Source organism: Parus major, chromosome 4 (assembly GCF_001522545.3).
Source record: "Parus major isolate Abel chromosome 4, Parus_major1.1, whole genome shotgun sequence".
Classification (NCBI taxonomy): domain Eukaryota; kingdom Metazoa; phylum Chordata; class Aves; order Passeriformes; family Paridae; genus Parus; species Parus major.
Window position 1 is genome coordinate 41,395,230 of NC_031771.1, and position 21,141 is coordinate 41,416,370.

The following is a 21,141-nucleotide window of genomic DNA, read 5'->3' on the forward strand; positions in this document are numbered from 1 at the left end:
ACCGCGGCCGGCGGAGACCATGATCCTCACACGTAAGCTCGGGGATCCCCTCCCGGCCCGTTTTGGGGGGCGCAGGCTCCGCGCATCGCGGCCGGCGTTGCGGGAAGGTGCCGTGGGGACGGCGCGTGGGGCAGAGGGGGACGGGATCCCGCTCGTGTCATCATCCCGCAGCACCCGGGCAGGCAGCGCTGGCAGCGGGGCGGGCGGCCCGCGACCGCGGGTCCTGGCCCGTCCGTGTGCCCGGGTGAGAAGCGTCGTGGGGGCGGCAGCGGCCCCAGGTGAGACGGGAGCGCCGCGGGAGCCCGGGATTAGCTCTGTGTCTGGGAAGCGCCCGCGTTGGCTGTGCTCGGAAGCCGAAAGGGTTAACACGGCAGGAGCTGAGGCGCGGGGTACCGCGGGCGCGGAGCGCCGCTCGGGATGCGGCCGCTCCCTGAAGATCACCGGGGCGCATCTTTCTTTTTCGGTGGTTTGTTTTTGGGTTTCTTTCCGTTTTCTTTTTTTCCCCCCTAATTTTCGTTTCTCTCTGTTTTGGCTAGTTTTGTTTGTTTTTTGTTGTTGTTTTTTTGGGTTTTTTTTCTGGGAGCCCTTGCGAGACGGGAACCGTCGAGTTCCTTTTGAAGTTTTCCGTAATTAGCCCGATGGCCTCCAGGAGTCCGGTGGCTCCCCCCGTGCGGCGGTGGCCAGCCCTGATGTCACCCCCGGCGGCTTTGATCCCGGTGGAGGAGCAGCACCTCCTGCCAGACGGGCTCACCCCTACCCCCCTCTTCCCTTTTCCCTTCTCGAGGATAACAGAAAGCCGATGCCGTTTTCCAGTCGGTCAGTTTTACGTCCCGAGTCACCCTCCCTTTCTTTGCAAACCACAGCAGTGACTTGGTTCCGCCGAAACTGTGAAGCTGTCGAGCGATGTGTTGCCATTAACCTAATGAGTTCTGTTGCCAGTCAAGGCACTTACTACTGGTGCAACAGATTTATTTTGGGGTTTTTGCCCCCTCATATTCTTTTTGGGAAAATTTGAAGAAATAATTACTTCTAAACAATGTATTTTTAAACATCTAAACAATGTAAGTCAGAAGATTCTGCCTGATGTGTCATAGTGCTTAACACTGATTTACTTAACACTTAATTTACTGATTTGAAAGACTGTGGAATGCAATTTTATCTTAGCCATCAACTATAGATGTTTTTATTTTTTTTTTACAGGAGTAAGTGTGATCTGTTTGAATTGCCCTGCCCTGACCAAGAAATTCCTAACAACAGTTCAGTAACAATTCTCTGAGTCAGGTTATGTTTTAAGGCTGTTTGTAGTGAACTTAAGGAAGATAATAGGCAGATTTCTTATGAGCCTCTGAGTATGAATCTGTCAACAGCTCAGTACCAGACTGATTCAGCATCTGTCTGGCAAGCAGGCTGACAGCACATGGAGTTGGTATTAGGTGTGTCTGTTGATTCCACAGCTGTAGCCTGCTTTCTTGTCTTCCCAGGTATTATTACTGCTGTCCTCTAGGCATCCTGCTCTGCATCTCTGGTAGAAGCAACAAAAATAAAAAGGCTGAGATGGCCAGGAAGGGGGATGGATGTCTCTCAGATTAATGAGTTTGGGTTACTACTTCAATTTGCTGATGGGATCATAATTAGGACTGAGATTCTTTGATTACAGAATACAGTATGTGTGAGAGAAGATGTAGATATCATTTTGACAAGATTCCTTTTACATATGAGTTCATAGAAATCAGAACATTTGGACCTACCTTTTGTGACCTCTTCTCGATCCCATCTTCTTTTAAAATAAGTTGGGTTGTTAATTGATACTTTTTTTTTTAATCAAAAGGAAGTGCTGATGCACTGATTGTTTTAAACACCATAAGGCTTAAACTTCCTACATGTCATAAAATGTCATTTCTAAGTAGTAGTTAACAGCAAGAACATATCTGGTGGTTTTATTTAGTTTTATTTTTTGGTAGTGTAGATTCTGTCTAGGATTTTTAATTCTTGAGTCAGGGTCTTCCCAGCCACTTCTGCAGCTGCCCTTGGTGGGCCAGAGAGGAAGACTGATGCTGCTCATGGAAACTCACAAGTGCCCAGTTTATTTTGCCTGTGGTGGGGGGGTAGATAAAGGTACTGTACTTGTACTCATGCACTAATCTCAACTGTTTATATTAAGATTCCTAGAAAAAGGAGATGAGGTGGCTTGGTTTTTACTTTTCCAGTTCTTCTAATTCATTGCGTTCTAGGCAGTGGTTTGCTTGAGGAATGTGAATTTATGAGTTCTGCAAATATTTAGAGATGCAGTTTGCACTATAAAGTTGGGGTTTTTTTGGGTTTTTCTCCTAGGCAGAATACCACAGTATGTTATGTTTGGGCTCCTTGAGAGATTCAGACTTCTCTTACAATTCTCCTCTGATGGGAGTTGTGATACTAGCTTGAGCATAAACACAATGCACCCTCGGCTGGTTAAAAGGAGACAGAGGAAGAGAACTCATGTGCTTAACAGGATGGTCCTGTACTGTAAACAGGCACTTTTCATGCTTAACTATCCTTCCTAGCGACAGGAAGAAGGAAATGAGGCTATGCAAAAGGACCCTGACACATTTCAGACAATGCCAGACCCACCCTAGCATTCATACAGTATAGCCAGAAGACTCGGGGAAATAAAAATAACTTCAGATGTTTCCCCTTCCTTCTTGTGCATGTTATAGAAATACAGCAATCAAATGATATGCTGGTCACAAAAAATTTGCTGGTTTGATCTCCACTAAATAAAGATATGATGTCCTGTATAATTTATATATATATATATCCACGTTTCAAGATTAATTAATTACCAAATTCTATATTCTTTACAGTAATGTAATGAGTGTAGCTATGCAGTAATTTTGGTAATTTCAGCAATGCCAGGCATATTTCTTGCTTGTACCTAAGCAACTGGTAATTCTGCATGGTGCAGGGTATCAGGATTGTCTTGCATGTTTTTCGATTACCAAAGTTTTTTGCCAAGATTTTTTTTTCTTTTCTTTTTTATTTTCTCATCTACTTTCCCTCCTTCTCCTGTTCTAAGGAAAAAACAAATTCTATCATCAATGTGAAGCAATTTTAATGAAAGGGCCATAGGACTTGGCTGTGTTTGGAACTTTCTGGTTCTTTTTACTGCACACTTACCCTGTCATTCTTGCTGACAGTGGTTCCCTATCCCACTCAGCATATCTTTGAAATCAGTAGATCTGCCAGTACAGTATACCATTGGCAAAAGTGGCAGAACCACAGGCTTAGCCAGCTAGCTGTAATTCCCTGAGTTTCATTATCTGAAAGTTACAGGTAGTACTGAAGACCATTCTAAACTACTTTGGTGCCTTTAGAAGAGCATGAGAAGCATTTTTATTTCTTAGGATGAATATTCTTACAAATTTTGTCTAGTATTTGTTTCCCTTGGGAAGGACTGTGGTAGGTGAGACAGGATCAGGAAAAGATTTTATCTGGTCTCTCTCCTAATACAGACACAATAGGATGGCTCACTGATTTCTTGTGGGGCATTTTTTTTAAAGTCTTACAGTGCAGTTCCATAGATTTGGGTTTAAATGTATTTATTTTACATTTGTCTAAATCTTTCTATTCAAACGCAGTAGTCTGTACTAAGAATGATTCATGAGGAGATGCATGAAACTCATTTGCTGAAGCCAGTAGTAGACAGAGTTTGATCTTCCCAGACCTGCTCTTGTAATTTACTGCAGTTTCAGGATTAACAAAAATATACCCCCCCTCTGCTGCCAATCATATTTTTGCATTTTGTGCATGTTTTCTCTGTGACTCTGTGGACCACAGAACGGGATGCTCTGCTGTCCACCCTTCCCTCTGTTCTCCATGAGTTCTAAGAACAGATTTCCTGCACATAAGAAACAAGGAACTTTCCAGTGGAAAGCTTCATGATTTGATTTAAATTTCCTTCTTCTTCTTCCATTCATACAAAATGTGACCATTAGACCTTGTACTGAGAGAAGCATTTTCAAATGTGCAGTATCACAGACAATAATACTGTAACTAATATCTGAAAACAATATGTTCATAGTAATGTTTGCTTTGGAAAAATCTATGTTTGCATCTTGAATTCTGCATCAGGGAAGAAAGCTTTATGCTGGGCTGTTCACTGTCACTGGTATTTTGTATCTGGTGTTGTATCATCCACACAGGATGTAGTTTGGGACTGGATCATCAATGAGGTTGGCTGAAAGTGGTTATCATGTAGAGGTAGTCATTCTTCCATACAGATCTTCTTACATGCATGGATAGTTTTGAGGTTGAGGTGCAACAAGCTCAAAGAAGTAACTGTCCAGAAAATCTATTTTCTTTTATATGAACTATTAAGCCAGTTCAGATGAGTTCTTCCAGCACTGTTATTTCCTAGATCTGAAGAGGTAGCCCACATTTTGTGCCTTTTTTATCTGTCATGCTGGGCACACTCACTTTTGCCTCCCTCTAGAGCTGAATGAGCCTTTGAGCTGAGCTTTGCACACTGTGTGCAAGCATGGACACCACGAGCTTGCAGACGGGGGCAATTGGAGGATATTGATGCAGGGCTTGGGAGTAGCAACAGTTAATGTTTGCCCTTCAGTATATTCTCAGAGGTCATGCTGACCAAGTAATTTCTGAGAGAAGAGAAGGTTAAAGTCATCTTCTATTTCCCACTCTTTGGAGGAGGATTTGTTTCTCACTCTGGAATCTGTCAACATGACCTCCATCAGAGGATTTGACGAACTGCTTTCTCTGCCCCAAATAATCCTCCTCCAAGACCACCCTGTGTTAAGCAGGCCAGATAAATAACCCACGTGCCCAATTATTTCTTGAGGGTTTTTTAAGTCACTTGACGTCTTGTTCCTCTTCATCTGTGAACCTTCTTAAAAACCAGATGGAAGAAGACCATCTTTAACCTATCAAAAGAGTTATTTGGCAGGAAAACTACCCCATCAAGCTATAGTTTTCCAATTAAACAAAGTTAGTTTTATTATCTTCAGATTGCATTGACTTTTAAATTTCTTTCCTAATTCTCCTGTATATGCTCAAAATGAAAAAAAAAAAAACAAAAATCAAAAAAACCCAAAACATCAACAAAACAAAACAAAAATATATTTAGGAATAAATTATTGACCTGCAGTGTAAACCAGGAGTTGTGATGACTCTTTTGTGTCCTAGAACATGCTTTCCCAAAGCCATCAACAAGTTAGGAAGTAATGCAGCTAAGGTTGGGCAGCTAGGAACATATTTAATGGTGTGAAAATAAGCAGTAGTTGCAATCTATTACAGTGTGTAGGAAAAGGGCTTGACAGACACATGTGGAATATCCTTTATTTCAGTAGCCCTTTATTAGGTCTCAAAATTATGTTGATTTGGTGCATTTCAGAGCTAATCAGTTGTGCTTGGTCCTCTTGACAGAGGGAGGGACCTCTTGCCAGCCAAGGCATGCTCTAGAGGTTGTGATTGTGCCTCTGACCTCCTGCCATCAGGCACCGTCCTTCCTTGTTTCTCCCCATGCTAAAAATAGTGAAACTGACCCTATTTATTCCTGAAAAAGTTTTGTTGGGTTTTAGAGACCCACAGATCCACCACTGGGAAAGTCCTAGTTAAGTCCTCTGAAATTTATGGAGGCTCCCATTGGTTTTAACAAGTGTTGGCTCAGTCTCTAAACATTTGAAATATTTTCAACAAATGTTGTTTCTCTTTTTATGTTTTGAGCTGAAAAAGTTCTGAAGTGATTTTGGTATGCTGAAGACTTACGAAAAGGAGGTTCAAGTTAAATAATCAGATTTTGCACAAAAGCATTTTGCACAAAAGCAGTATTGTGCTTGCTGTGCTAGCAAAAGTATTAGTGAGCAATTAAAAGTACTATATTCTGTAATTTGGTACGGTTGGGAAGGAGGGAAAGTACATACAGAAAACGTACACCTCCGTAGATAATTTGGAAACAGTCACATTCTTTTTTTTTATTATTTTATTTTTTATTTTTATTTTAGCTTTCATCAATAAGGAAATAAACAAACTTAAATCCTATCAGTGGAAGTAAGCCATTTGCTTTTTTCAAAAGTTCTGCTGACCAAAAAAAAAAAGGGTGTTCAAGCTTCCTGCTTTTTTTTTTTTTCAGAGAAAACATCAATATATGATCTTAAACATCTGTTTCCTTACTTCTTCATCTGTTCCCACACAAATTCCAAACATACTCTGTTTCTTCTCCCAGTGTCCTGTGGTTTATACATAACATCAACTGCATAGTTACTGTCTTGCTTCAAGGCTCTGTAACTTGAAAAAGCCAGTCAGTCCCATGTTTAACCCAAAGCCAGCAGGAGACTACACAAAGAAAGTATTTTGTTAGTCGTCATCATATAGTCGTGGAATATCTGAGTAGCATTCATCACCGTTTCTAGGGGCTTTATGACTAGAAAGCAGTATATGTATTTGGTGTCATATATGGTTTCCCTCAAGAATTTGTGAGTTCTCCTCTCCCCATCCCTCTGAAAGTTTTTAATAAGGTATTTTCTTAAAATTGCACATGCATCCATACTGGCTTAAATTGATTGCTGAGGCAGGCAGCATTAAGTGGGGGTCACAACATGTATCATTTGAATGTAGAAGGTAAATTGAAGCACAGTGAAATACAGGAGCACATCAAAAAGGCAGCTGCAATTGCAGAATGTAACTTGCACTTAGAAGGTGAAAGGAGAAGTTACTCTCTTGGGAAGGTTGCTAGCTTTCACTTCAAAACCTGCAAGCTCATAATCAGTTCAAGAGCTGTGCTTTATATTCTCTTGATCTCACTGGTTCTAGAAATGCTTCCTTCATGGACTGAATGTGTCAGACTGTCAATCTAGAACAATTGGATAAGATTAGATTGTTCTCTTAGAAGTGGAAGAAATTCCAAATGTGTTAGAAATTTGGCAAGAGCTTTTAATGGGATTTGCAGAATGCTGTAGGTTATAGTAGTTGAACGCTTACTGACAAAGTAAGTCAAGCTTGTGTTTGAGAGCATTATCCTTATAAAATTACGTTCTTCACTAATTATATTTTTGCTTTCTTTAGTCCTCGCTATGTCCTGCGTTCTTGGAAGGTGTGGAGCACTAAGTTAATGATACTGCCTAAGGAATATTTAACAATATAAGTTTGAGAAAAAACAGACTTACAAGAAGGAATTTAATTATTTTCAAGCAACAGTCGCATATCTTCAAAGCAAAAACCATCTGAGGCCATGGACACATAACAGGCTTTCTCTTAGGAAGTCAGTCATACTGTCCCAGCTTTAAAGGGCTGCAGGCATATGACATTACACAGAACTGATTTATCATTTTCAGTGCCTGGACGGCTCATTTGTGGACAGCTGCCACAGTGCAGTTATTTCCCCGGTTTGTCTCAGATTTCACATCTGTGTTCATGTATCTATAGACTGAGTGGTTGGATAGTGTGATCAGGTCTAGTGTTGGGACCACAATTCACGTGTCAGGGAAGCAATTCAAGCACTAGGAAAAATGATTGCTTGTACTTGGGCAGTGGAATTCTATCCAAAGAAGAATATTTCTCACGTATACCACAGCTGGTCTTAAAAAATATGATCCTGAATGATCTCAAGTTTCTTAATAGCTTAGGACGGTGTTTTTGAGTTGAACAAAAATGTTGCAAAGCACCAGAAGATTCAGAGGGACATGTCATATAGGGAGAGGTAATTTCTGATACAGACAGAAAAAGGGGCTGCCAGCCATTTTCAGCAATTAAACTGGACCTTCAGTCCAGGATGGGGAAGAATCCTTTGTGCTCTGCGTGCTCCATGTGCTCCTCTGTGCCTTAGCAAACATGCAGAGAGTTTATGGAGTTTTAGGCATTAAAGTAAGGAGATAGTGTTCATCTCCAGCTTTCATGAAAATCTGGACTCATTCTCTGCACTGTATAGGAGCCTTTCCCTCAGGCTTATTCAGGAAGATGATTTTGTGTTCAATTTCTACAAGTCTTTTTTTTCTCTTCTGAAAGAAAATTCAAATGGTGAATTTCAACTGGAATAATTTACTTAAAAATTAAGAACAAGGTGTGGTTAAGCAGCTCAGGAAACCAGTAGTTATGTATGACATTGAAATGAACCTTCAGAAGTGATGCCCATTTTTTTCTGAAAGTTGATTTTTAGAGTGCTGATTTTACCAGTCTCACTACAGATTTTTATGAGCAGCTCTCTTAACAGAGCCAAAAGGTGAGATGAGTAGAACTGATGTGTGGAGGTGCTAATATGATTGTGAAGGTGTCTGAATTAAGGCAAGAGAAAACCATCTGCTTGGAAAAACTTCATAAGATGTTTAGCACTTAGGTGAAAATTGAGTCAATGCATGACTGTACAAAGATACATCTGCTTTGCACCTTGTCCTGAAGACCCTGAAAGAGATAGTGTTTAAATTGCATGTTATTTCATGGAAGCAAAAAAGAAGAAGGAAAGTAAATGTTGTTGCTGTCTTAACTGGACTGCTATGATTATTTTTTTTTCTGAAAGAATATTATTGCAGCGTCACTGTGTGGTTCTTTTCTATGGGAGAGAAGGTATCATTAAACAAAAGACCTTACAGTTTACCTTACCTTACAGTTCTCCCTTCTGCAACTGCAGTTTCAAACAAGGTGTTAATTGAGATATTTTTACTTTAAAGGTCTAAACTTGCAAACTTACAAGGCCAGGAACCAAGATTAACCAAAGTTTAACAAAAAAGGAAATTAGACTTTTCCATTTTCATTTACTATTCTGGGGAAGAATTGAGTTCTCCTAATCCCTCTGGAAGTGGGTAAATAAGGACTAATGGTTACCAACCATACACAAAAGGAACTCCTACCCTTGATTTGAGCATGGGGGACTGCTTTGTAAAACAGACTAACAAATAAAGCTGTTTCCAATAAAAATTTCCTGTTTCCTCTTTAACACATTTGCTTGTTGTTTGCTTACACGACACCAAGAATAAAGACTTCATTGTACTTCTTTTTGGGGATTTTAGGGATTTGGGTGGAGGTTTTAAAATTTGTTTTGTTTTACCTTCTAAGAGGTTTTTGGGATTTTTGAGTTTTGGGTTTTTTTTTTTAATCAAGACATTTAGAAATAATAGCACAATTTCTTTCTTGCCAGTGGTTTTTCGTACAAGAACCTCCTGCTGCTGGGGGAGGGCACAGGATGCACGTCTGAAAAGCTGCACATACATTTCTTGCTTGGAATGTATACTGAATGGTAGTTTATTGTAAAGGTTTTAACTGGCAAGGATGTTTGATTCAGAAAGGAAGTGGCACTGCAGGGATGGAGTGGGAAGGAGGGAGTGAGACCAGTCCTTTGCCTGCAGCAGCTTATCAGTTCAGCTGCCAGGTCTTCATCAGAAACTGCTTTGCAAATTGTGGCTGAAGTAGGACTTTCCTAAAATAGGTTGGAAAGCAGTGTAGAGTTCCTCTGCAAGTTTCCTCTCCTCCCTGTGGCTATCAGCTGGCCCAAACCAAGCAAATGCTGTGCTTGACAGTGGGTTCATAGCTCAGATAATTATCTGTAACCTATGTCCCCTGGGATACCGAACAAAGGCTGTTGAATACTCTGTCCCTTCTAAATGTTTTTAGAAGTAGTTGGAAAATCTGATTCTGGAAGGCCTGTTCTTCTTTCTTTTGTCTCTTATTATCTTGATTGCCCTTGATCAGGATGACAAGGACTTGCACATAAATTTTCTCATGTCCACTTGGATATGAAACTGACAGCTGGCAAACCAAGAGTCCCAGGGCTAATGCTGCTGAGCTGGAATTTGGAAATTGTGGGAATGAGCTTCTTCTTCTAGGGTAGTTTAAATGATTTGGCCAGAACCTCAGGTGTAACCAATGTATTTTATTCTCAAACACAGATTCCAGTTAAGCTGTGGTAATAAACCTTTTACCTAGACAAACTCTCAGCTGTTTAAATTTCTAACTCTTATTGTGGGGAAGCTTGTTCAGTGTACTCGGCTTTCTGTGCACTTATTCAGTGCACCTTGGGCTGGATTCTCCCTCTATTTTGATCTGCCTGAATTTCACACACATATACAGTTTTGTTCATACTATGGCTCATCAGTAGCCAACAAGGCTGAGATAGGGAAGCTGGGTTAAAAAATTGCCCTTCCCTTTGATCACACCACATAGGAGTACAGTCTAGGAGGAATACTGAGTTTGGCCAGCTGGAGTTGAACAAGTCCCTCTCTTACCCATTCTTTGTGTGGGTGGAGATGACATGGAGAGAGCCCTGCCCACAGGGCACTCCCTGGCCCCTTGTTCAAGACAGTACTCCAAACCCTTCACCCTTTCAAGGGCTGGCAGAAGACTTGCATCCCTTTGCCCTTCCAGGGCTTGAAACAGGGCTTGCAGCTTGGCCTATGAAAACAGGGCAAATTCAGCTTTCAAGCACTTAGCACTGTCTTGTACCCAATCCTAGGCATTTACGTAGCCTAATCGATGGACAGGTGCATTTGTGTTTTGTTTCTGCAATTCGTGTGGACAGATAGGAAAAATTCAGGTGTTTCGTTGCCTAAACTTCTTGAGGGATTCACAAAGGTATTTTGAAAGCAAATATGCTTTGAAAATCCCAAAGGCACATGGGTGCCCATAAAACGTAACTTCCACATAACTGGCATATACATTTACAGAAAAGATACACAAAACCTCTATGGTGAAAAAAGTCCAGTGAATGCATGGTCATCATTTTCTAGCTCTAGAAATAATTTACAGGTCATACATCTGGGTGCTCAGTAAAGGATCTGTGAACAAATATTTAAACACATTGAAGAGTGCCTGTAGTAGTAAGGAATCTGACGCTTTTTCAATTGCACTGCAAGCATCTCCCTGCATTTTTTGGCAAATGCTTGTTATCTAGGATCAGGTTTTTTCCCTGGTTTTAAATCAAGTAAAATTCTCATTCAATCCAGACACTTTTGCAGAATTGAGCTATAAGATACTGCATTTTATTTTAAGTACTCTTAAAAATTAGTTGCAATTTTTTTTTTTTTGCTTTGCTGCTTTAATTGCTTCTAAAGTATTAATCTATGGTCTTGTTTGTTCTTGCTTTAGCCGTACAAATTTCAAATATATTTTAGAATTTTTTTTCTTCTTTATTAAATTTCCCACGTATTTCCTTAGCATACTGAAATTTAAATACTACTTGAAGCAAAACTTTGAAGTCATTTGCAACTGGAATTGAAGAATGCCTTTTCTTAATCAGTAGCTAAGTCAATATGTCTGTACGTGCTTGTTCTCATGTGGTCCCATAACCCAAAGGTGAAGCAAACAGAAGTTGCACAAATGCCTGCTTGTCCTGACTTCAACAGGAGTGGATTTTTAGATGTTTATTTATCTGGAATGTTGTGTTTTGGCTCACCTTAACCCCTTGGTTTGGATATGTGTCTTAGTAAAGTAGTTTGGCAGAGCACAAATATTTTAACACTATTGTAGCAATTTGGAAAATGAGAGGGGGTTGGAGATGCCAAAATGTGCCTGCCATTTCATCCAATTTTGTGTACCTATGTCGCACTGGGAATATTTCATAGCAAGACAAAATCTTGTGATATTTTGGGTACACTGTGTTTGGCTTTTCAATGCCCTGTATGCAATAACCTGTATTTGGAGCAATTCTGAGCTGGCCCCTTTGTGCATGGTTTCTGCAGCAGGTAGCCAGAGTATCCTCTCCAAGTAGGTGGCAAAACTGTGTACTGAGTTGTGCATAATGAAGCTTTTGTTTCCTGGTCTGTCAGGAACAGTGAATATTATCAAAGCCAGACAAACTTTAATAGTTTCTGATTTCTAATTGTTTGTTTGATCAGTTCTAAGCAGGGAGCTAAATTCCCAGTAGCACTTTATTGAATTTTTTGAAGAACATAATCAGCCCAATCCATTTCTTTAACACTTGGATAATACCCTAAGTACCTTTTATATTTTCCTAGTTTGAGCCAATAGGATAACGTATTCTTTATCTCTACTTGTATTAAGTAACAAATGAATTTATATGTGATTTATTCACAGTCTAGTATTCCTTTCTTTCAGTGTAACATATATGTGTGTGAATAATTTTCTTCTGTGGCATGATGTTTTGGGCAGTGTGAGGGAAACCTTCCTGTAATACACCAAGTATACAAATACCTTGTAGACTTCCAGTGAAACTAGGTTCTTGTTGGGTAGTAAATATGTGCTTGAGTGAGCTGCAGTACAGTGTGTCAGTTGTTCTTGGGCTTGAGTCTGTCAGTACTGTCTACAAGGTGTTAAAGTGCACAGTAATGCGAGCTCTGCAAGGAATTTCTGTTGAGACAAAGTAGTTGTGCCAAGAGGACCATAAGATTTGCTGAACAAACCCTGCTCATGTTGATTGCACATTGTTTTTTCTAGTGTTAACAGATACTGTACAGGATAATCCATAACTGCTGCAGTTTTCATTTGTGCCTGTTTCTCTTACTATTAAAATGATGAGCTGTTGATAAATAGCAGTTGAGCATGAGTGACTTTCCAGAATCTAAGATATGTCTGATAGTGAGAAGAAAAGAAAACTGGGATAAGCAAACGTGTCTCAGTTCAAAGTTTCTGGAAACCTTTGTGCTTATTTTGCAGTGGGGATAGTAGAAGTGGTGTAGAGGAAGTTTTTTTCTCTGCTGTTCACTAATCAGAGGCTGATTTGTTTCTGTCCTCTTTCAGAAATCGAGGCCAAGGAAGCTTGTGACTGGCTGAGGGCTGCTGGGTTCCCGCAGTATGCCCAGCTTTATGAAGGTAGGCACCTGAACTCAGTCTTCCCCCAGCAACTTTTGGACAAGGAGATGTAATATTCACCAATAAATGAGACTCAGGGACACCACTGATGTTCCAGTACATAAGATGACTTTTAGGGACTGGGCTGCTCTCTGCTATGCACCACACACATAGATGTACCAAACCCAATGTGACTCTGAAGCACCCAGGAGTTTTGAATTCGTTTCAGGTTTATAGTTTAGTCTGAATTTTCCAAACATCATCACAGAACAAATGTAAATGTTATTCCTGTGGTACTGACAGTACTACTGTGGTACCACTACTCCTGTGGTGTTAAAACAGAAAGGAACATAGTCAGCCACTGCTGCAAGCCCAGTCTTAGAGAAATGCAAAAGCTTTGTATAGCTCCAGTGGCCAACTCTCCTCATGGAATAGTAGTAGGAAATTCTGCATATGCATGGGTACATCTGTATGCCTCATGATTCCCAAATCCTGTGTGTTTTTTCAGAATGGTTTGGGTTGGAGTTAGACACAGGCTTACTATGAAGGGAAAAAGAACATACAAGCTGTTGTTGTGCAGATGCTCCTCAGAGGAGTAGCTGCCTCCTGCAGTCACTTGTCCTTCTCTAGGATGAATTCATTTTGTGTGTCTGCTTTTACAAGGTTTTGCTCAATTAGAGCTATTGTCTTCATTGCCTCTCCAACCTACTAGAAACCTGCAGGTTTGGCATATACTCTGATGCAGAGTATCATATAGAAGTTTGTTTTAAAGTGGGACATCCTTTTTGTATATGTATATTGTTCAGAATTTGCCCCCACACCACTTAAAATTACTTTCATTGTAGTGAAATTATTATGCACTCTTAACTGCCTCTTAATTTTTACAAAGCAAACTCCAGCTGCTGCTTGTAAGAGCAAGCATAGAAAGTTCATTATATACAGTGAATAACTGCTGAAAATTACAGCAAATGCTGAGCTGACCTTCTTGAAAAATGATCTTGTTTAGCTTTGATTTGCAGCTGCATTGGCAATATGAGATGATAATAGCACTTTCAAAAGCTGCACTTGGCAAAACTTTTCTTTGCCTGTTCAGAAATTAAATTTCCTTTTATTTTTAATTTTTTCTTTCCTTTTTTTTTTTTTTTTTGTGCTAATGCAGATGCCAAGTTTTTCTTGGGATCTGGAACTGTACTTCCAGTCTTTGTTACAACTGAGACAAAACTTGCAGCTGAATATGCGGGTTTGTGGGTGTCTTTATAATGCTGAGTCGTAAATCCCCTGATAAATTACTTGCATTCAGAAAACATGTCCTACCTGTGTTACAATTGCCCTACCTAGAGATTCTAAACTTACATGAAATTTCTATTGTAACAGCATGTCCTGTCTACATCAAAAGGACCACAGAGGTGAGAGAGAGGCAGTGAGAGCAAGGCCGGCCACACTACTGAAAGGACAGCTGTCCTTACTGAAAAACAATGTACCATTGTCCTTTGCAAGCCCCCCTGGCAGCAGCAACAACAAAGCCAGCAGTTGCATAGATTAAGCATTTAAAAAATGGTCTTATGCAGGCTATAAATTTCTTTCAAGTCACCTCTCTCACTTAAGTTCTCACACGTTCTCTTGATGACATCCTAAGGTACGACTTTTCCAGTGGAAAAACTTACATCAACACTGCTGAAAAATTGTGTTGAATGTGCTCACCCTCTTTACCTGCACTTTTTACTTAAAATAATGAAGTGGAAACCTGTGAATCCGTTGGGTATAGTACAAGAAGTACTTCTGAGAAGTCACCTATATGGAGTGTTCCCATGCAGTGCACATTTAATGTGGAAGATTAATCAGTGAACCTTTGCCAGTTGCTTTGCTAAAACCAGTTTTCTGTAGAAAATTCTTAACATTTCACAGAATGTTTCATAATTTGTATTCCTGAGGCAATTGTAGAAGTGGATACCCTGTCCCTGGAAGTGTTCAAGGCCAGGCTGGATAGAGACTGGTGTAGTGGAAGGTATCACTGTCCATAGCAGGGTCCTTGGAACTAGATGAACTTCAAAGTCCTTCCAACCCAAACCATTCCATGATGCTATGAAAATGAGGACATAGAATTCATTTCTGTTGTTCTAGAAAATTAATTAATTTCATAGAATTCATAGAGTTCATCTTCTGTTAGAATAGAAAATAACTTTCTAGAAATCAATGTCAGTCTTAATTCTTTTCCTCATTCCAGCTCATTCTTCCCAGTCTATAGAAATTAAAAAATTCATAAGCAATTACTTGGATCAGGAAAATTGTGTGCAACTGCAGCAGTCTGTTCATAGATTGTATTTCTGTGTGCCCTGAAGAACTAGCAGCTTTGGGTGGGAGTTTTAGCTGTGCAAAGAATGCCAGATCAGGACCTGTATGACAGTCAGGAATCTGTGGAGTACAGTGAATAATATATATGTGTTTGCTGCTTCAGAGCCGTAGTAAATTTTCAGCTCTCTGCCAACATTATTTCCTCCCCCTCACTCTCCCAGTTGTTTACCTAAATAATCTCCTAAGGAAAGGAGGCAGTGTGGTCTCCACGCATCTCGGCTTTTCAAGCCGTATCTCATTAATGAAACGGTGTCAAACTTTTAAATAGCTTAATTAACAGCTAAGGAGATTCAAGGCTTTTTTGTCATTCTTTTACAGAGTTTTGCCATTTACTGGCCTTTTTTCTTTAATGTGAGATATTACTACTTTGATGGAGATTGCATATTTATTTTAAATAAAGCTAGCCTGAGTTAGTTTACACTTCTGGTGTCAGATAGGGAAGCTTACATTTGCCTTTCCCATCTGCCATTCTTTCATCTCTGCTTTAATTACTTTTCCTCTATTCTGTGTATGAACTTTCAGTTATCAAGGCTACATGTCAAAAATTTGTAGATGAAAAGGAAGCACCCCTGACATTTGAGGTGATAGCATGTGTTTACCCTAGTACCAATCACTGGCATCTTGATGAGCTCAGCTGCAGGCAGCTGGTTGTTTGAAATAACGCATCACTGGGAATAAACATCACTTTGATTCCATCTGTTTCTTTTCCTGCAGATCTCCTTTTTCCAATTGACATTGCTCTAGTCAAGCGAGAGCATGATTTTCTGGACAGAGATGCTATTGAGGCGTTATGCAGGTAGGTGAATAAAAATCACACTGCATTTTGAAACAAAACCCTTCCTTATGTAATAGAAAGTACCTGGAAAAAGCAAAACAAACAAAAAAAAAGCACACAAAAGTATGTGGTTTTCATTAAAATACTTTATTGGGCAAGTTGGGAGGAGAGTGGCAGGAATCTTTGTGAAAGGGATTTCATAGGCATATTTTTTATTATGTTTCTTTATTTGCTTTCTTTCCTAACTCCTAAATTAGTTAGGCATGTGAAAGCAGAGCTGTGATATAGCCATCTGCACGTACAACTGCAGCACCAATTCCCTCACAGGGATTGGGTTTTGGAGGCAGTATCAGCAAAGCAGTGCTGGTGCACTCCATCACTCTCCTTTCTTACCTTGGTGGGCAGCTGTGTATACAAACAAAATTCTGTGTGTATAAACAAAGTGCTCTATATACAAACCCTCACACTGGCCTCAGTGCATGGCCCTGTGTAACCTGGGCATGGCTGAAAGGGATGATGTGAGGGAATCTGATAGTTTATCACTGCTCTGAAGATGGGCCTGCCCTCAGCCACATGCTCACATTAACTCATTTTTGTTGTTTATGGGCTCCTCACCCAAACCAGTTCAACTGGCTCAACCCACAAAAAGGGTCTTGAGAGTCCTTCTCTGTTAGTAAATTAAATCAGTGGAAAATCATAATGAAGCTTACAGTAGCTGTGAGGAATGGGGCAGAACCCTGCAGTCAGCTGCAGAAGCAGGAGAAGGGATAGGTAGAGAAAAAGAGGGAGCAAGACTTGCTGGTGTGTGGCAGGATTTTTTTTTACAGAACTACAGCCTTAGCTTCACCAGTTTGGTCATAAAAGCAATCACAATGGCCCCATCTGACATCATCTAACATTAATCCATCCATCAGTTACCTCTAGTGCGAGTCCACAGTCTTAAATGGCAAGAGAAAAAAAGCTTTAACTTCTCGTATCTCCTCTTACCTAGAAATAAGTGCAGTTTTATGGCTCTGTCCTTCAGTATAGCAGCTTTCCAAACTGCCTGCAAAATGAATGCTTTTGGATACTGCATGCATGGTGTCTGCAACTCTAAATGTCAGTAATTCTAACGAATTACAAAACCCTTTTAAGAACAGCTTTAAGTTTATAGTGTTCTCATGCCATCACTGCCATACTTGGAAGCGAAAGAGAGGGACTGGAATTTAAAGTTCTTCAGAAATATTTACAGGATTTTCAAACGAAGAAAACAGATTTGTTGTCCAGTCATTAGGAGGGGAAACATCTCATTAATGTTAAATTCATGCAAGATTTGCCTTACTCAGGTGTGGGACACCTATTCCGTTGATATTTAAATATGATGCATTTGTCTGCTTATTTTTGTGCCCTGGAACTTGTGAAGTCATTGAACAGAAAGTACAGCAATGCAAATAAATGCTGATTCCCAGAAGCATGGTCTTCCTTCACCAGGAAAACAAAATATAGTCAGGCCAGCATACTTTGCTTTTGGTGCTCTCCTCCAAGAATGCTTTTCAACCTGGGATTGATTAACTATACAGGGGAATAAAGGTAGCAGTGTTTCTCACTGATGAAAATAGTGTGCGCTCCATATCTCTAGGAGACAAAGATTTTCGAGCTTGAACTGTTTTTCATTCTGAAGCCTGTGGCTTGTACATCACTTATCTGTTACAAAATAACTTTAAAGCTAACACTGAAGTATCTCCAGAAACATTCAGCTCCCACCTCAAAATAAAATTCAAGTAATTCAGTAAACCATATCAGATGTCTGAATCTGGCCTTTTACCATGCGTGTTAGACAAAAGCAGTACATTATCACAACTTTCCCACCTTTAGATTTTTTTTTTCCACGCCTCTGTGTTTAATTTTGCAAAGCTCATTAAAAACTGTGGAGAAGGACATAATTTGGAATGCTGCCTTTCTGCCTGCAGCCTGGGTTTATTTTGACTCATGCCACAGTCAGTGTGTAAATAGTAAAGGGGTTTGCTCAGTAAAGGCTTTGAACAGTTTCACAACTGTAAGTCTACTGCTGTTTTTTGACTAAAAATCAGAATACTTCGGGAGTTATTTGTACTTTCAGCACAGAGCTAAGTGAGCACTGTACACTGTGGATGGTAACCAAATAGTAAGAGGTCTGTGCTGAGAATCTGCTTTTCTGTGTAACAGCCAGCATTTCCCAGAAGTTCTAATTACATTGTTCTGATAACTGTATGTGAAAGAATTGTTTTAAAAAGACTGTAGAAATCACAGTGACAGGGATTTCTTTTTTAAGTTTGAAGTATTTTAAATGATAGCTTGCATCTGAACAGCATTGTTAATTATTATTTAATAATCTTATTAATGTAAGCAGGACAATTAAGTTAGCTTTAACCCACCCCATTATGTTTTTTAAGGACAATTTTCAAGTGAGGAATGGGTTGAGACTTGAACTACAGAGATTGCATATGGCACTCAGTAAGAGATGGTTAAGAAATGTCATTTAGTGATCTTGCCATGAAATGTAGGGTTAAAAATGTAAGAGTGATGACTGTAATTTTCTTGGATGCTTTCTTTAATGACTGTGCAAACCAGTGGTGGCCTTGCCTTCATAGAACTTTATGTAGATTAATGGCTGGGACTTTATCTCAAGCGGATAACTGGATGCATCATGTGCTGATGAAACTAAGTACTGAAACATGCTTATCCTAGAGGCTGTTGCTAAGTACAAAATACATAGCAAGCCATGAGAGAAATCCTTTTAAATCTCCTTATGCATGGCTAGGAATCTGTTACACTATATATGCAAGAGGTTTCTTAAATCTTTTGTCATCAGGACTTCTCATCCAAGAAATTGGTTGTAATGTATTCGCTGTTTGTATCATTTGGTCTGTGGAGAGCTGACTTCCTTTGCAGAAGGACATGCAGACAAACCCCAGGAGCCAAAGCAGAGGCTGTCCCCTGAGACAAGAAGGCTCTTGTATGACAGTTACAAGTATAATAGAGCTGGACTTTGCTCTGTAAGCAGAATTATGAATTTAAGTGCATCAAAAAAATATTTTAAACCTTAAAGCTTTAAAGCACAGTTCCTCAAATTCAAAACAGTAATTTAAAATGCATAAATCTAGTATTCTGCATTGCTAATAGTTTATTTAGGTGCATGGGGTGAGAACTTCTGTTAATGAGAACAAATAATTACCTGGTGTTATACCCAACATAGAACTGACTAGTACCTAGGTTAAAAAAGACTTCACATCATAAACCCACATTTTAATTTAGAAGTTAGTTGTTCACACTTTTTTTGTTGTTTACAGTTTTTTTGTAGTGAATGTCTTGGTCAGCCTGCCTCTCTTAAAAGAGAGGTCAGGCTAAATTAGTTTGGCCATTTCTGAGAAGACTTAAGAAAAATGCATCATTTTCTCACTTCTGAGAGAAGCTCCAGTGCTTCATGTTTTGGGTGCAGCAGGCTTGGGCTGTGTAATAGCCACTCAGGGCTGATATGGGCTGACTTGGGGTCTAGGATGGAGAGGCAGGTCCTGCTGCCTTGGTCACCCTCAGGAGGAAGGGGTTTGCAGAGCTGGGGTGAAGGAGTATGAGAGCCAAGGTAGGAGTCCAAGGAGAGTGAGGAAAAGTGATGTCATGGAAATAGAATGCTCCATGGGAGTAAGATAACATGTGGATGTGAAGATGTATAGAGAGGGCTAACCCAAAGACATTTCTCTAAATGATGGGAAAGAATATTATCTTGTCATCCAGACAGCCATCTAGAGAGTGGCCAGGGTTGAAGGCATAGTCAAAATTGAGATTGAGACAGCCAGGCGGTGAAAGTGGCTGTCTGCAGCAATCCTGCCTCCCATCTTGTCTTCAGGAAGGTGTCACTGAGACATGTTTGGGCAGAATAAGACAGACCTAAAGAATGAGGCAGGTCTGCTGACTGTCAGTAAGGAAACGATAAGTGAACTTATACCTGGGAGTGCAGTTAACAGAGGAGAAGGTCCAGACCCAGAAGAGAAAACTGTGGTTTATTAACTAGCATCAATTTGATGAGAAATCTATAGAAAATAAGTGTGTGCTTATAGGCTTAAAAAGTGTTGCAAAGCTTATGTGAAGGTTAATGACAGTTGTATAGGTAAATCTCATCCTGACAAACCAAACTGTAAGCTTAGATTTTAAGACACACTGTGTTTGGAAGGCAGTTCTGCATATTGTGCTGTATTTTCAGTGTGTAGTTCAAGGACCTTGGCAGTCCTGAATTTCAGCAGAAGTTGAAGCAGGATGTGTGATGTATTTATGTAATTGAAGTTGCAGACCTGATGCAATTGCTACAGAGCATTTAGATTTTAAAAGGGAAACTGGTTTTGTGATGCATCCATGTCAAATATGTAACAGAGACTATTTGCTTCACTGCTGTTGAATTTAACCTCACTCATTGGGGGTTACCTTATCTTGCCTTTGTACTCATTTTTGTGAGGTGTGTTCCAGGAGATTTTTTTTTAAAAATACCCTCTGTGAAAATAAAGGTCTTTGCTCTACCCTTTTCCAACTATTTCAGGGGTTTTAGCTGAGTAGGAGAGAAGTCTGGGGATGTAATCTTTGTGAAATCAGAGATTGTCTTCATTAGCGGTCAGACAGGCTGGAGCTAGATAAAGCCTGATCCAGGGATTCAGTGGTAACTTCTCTCTGCATAAGTCAAAGGTTGCAACACTGTGAAATTTGTAAATTATTACACAATATAGAATTGAAACCAGTTTAATATTTCCTGGTCTTGAGGTCCAGGACTTTGAGAGGAGAATGTGTTTATAGCAGAGAGGGAGGCAGCTTTCTGATGCTTGTGTGGCCTCTTGAAAAATAACCAAACAGTTTTGTGCGTAGCATGTAGATGGGGCATTCACCCTTCACCCGCACCATAAATACAATTCCTCTAAATTCACTGGCCTTGTGCATGTACCCACCAGCTGCAGCCAGCAGGACTGAGCCTTTTGTCTTCTAAATTCAGAGCAGAGACAAAATCTGGATAAAAAAAAGATATCTGGATAACTTTTCTAACCTGCCACTGCCCTGCTATTTGACCCATGGCAATTCTTCCTGTTTCTCTTCTTCTCTGCTGTGTTGTGGCTGGGTCTAATTATAGATCAAACTGCCTTTTCTTTTTCACTTCGTGACTTGCAGCAAAAGCATCAGTAGCAGCTTTCCCATTTTCTTTGATGGCTGCAGAATCAAGCCCTGTGTAAATACCATCTGCAGCCAATCCTGTGCATAAAAGGCAAGGGAAAAGAGAAGAAACTAGTAAT

General features: G+C 40.0%; 1 protein-coding gene across 5 annotated transcripts in view; it reads left to right on the forward strand.

Moving 5' to 3' along the window:
* The window catches only part of DLC1 (DLC1 Rho GTPase activating protein), a 245,891-nt gene that overhangs the window by 208,003 nt on the left and 16,747 nt on the right, over positions 1–21,141 (forward strand). For 4 of the 5 annotated variants that reach the window (XM_015625003.2, XM_015625002.3, XM_015625001.3 and 1 more), the window contains 2 exons: positions 12,679–12,750; positions 15,796–15,877. In XM_015625003.2, coding sequence (XP_015480489.1) covers positions 12,679–12,750; positions 15,796–15,877 — 154 coding nt within the window. Of the gene's footprint in view, positions 1–6; positions 33–12,678; positions 12,751–15,795; positions 15,878–21,141 lie in introns of those variants that run through there. The other variant, XM_015625006.1, reaches the window with a different exon arrangement.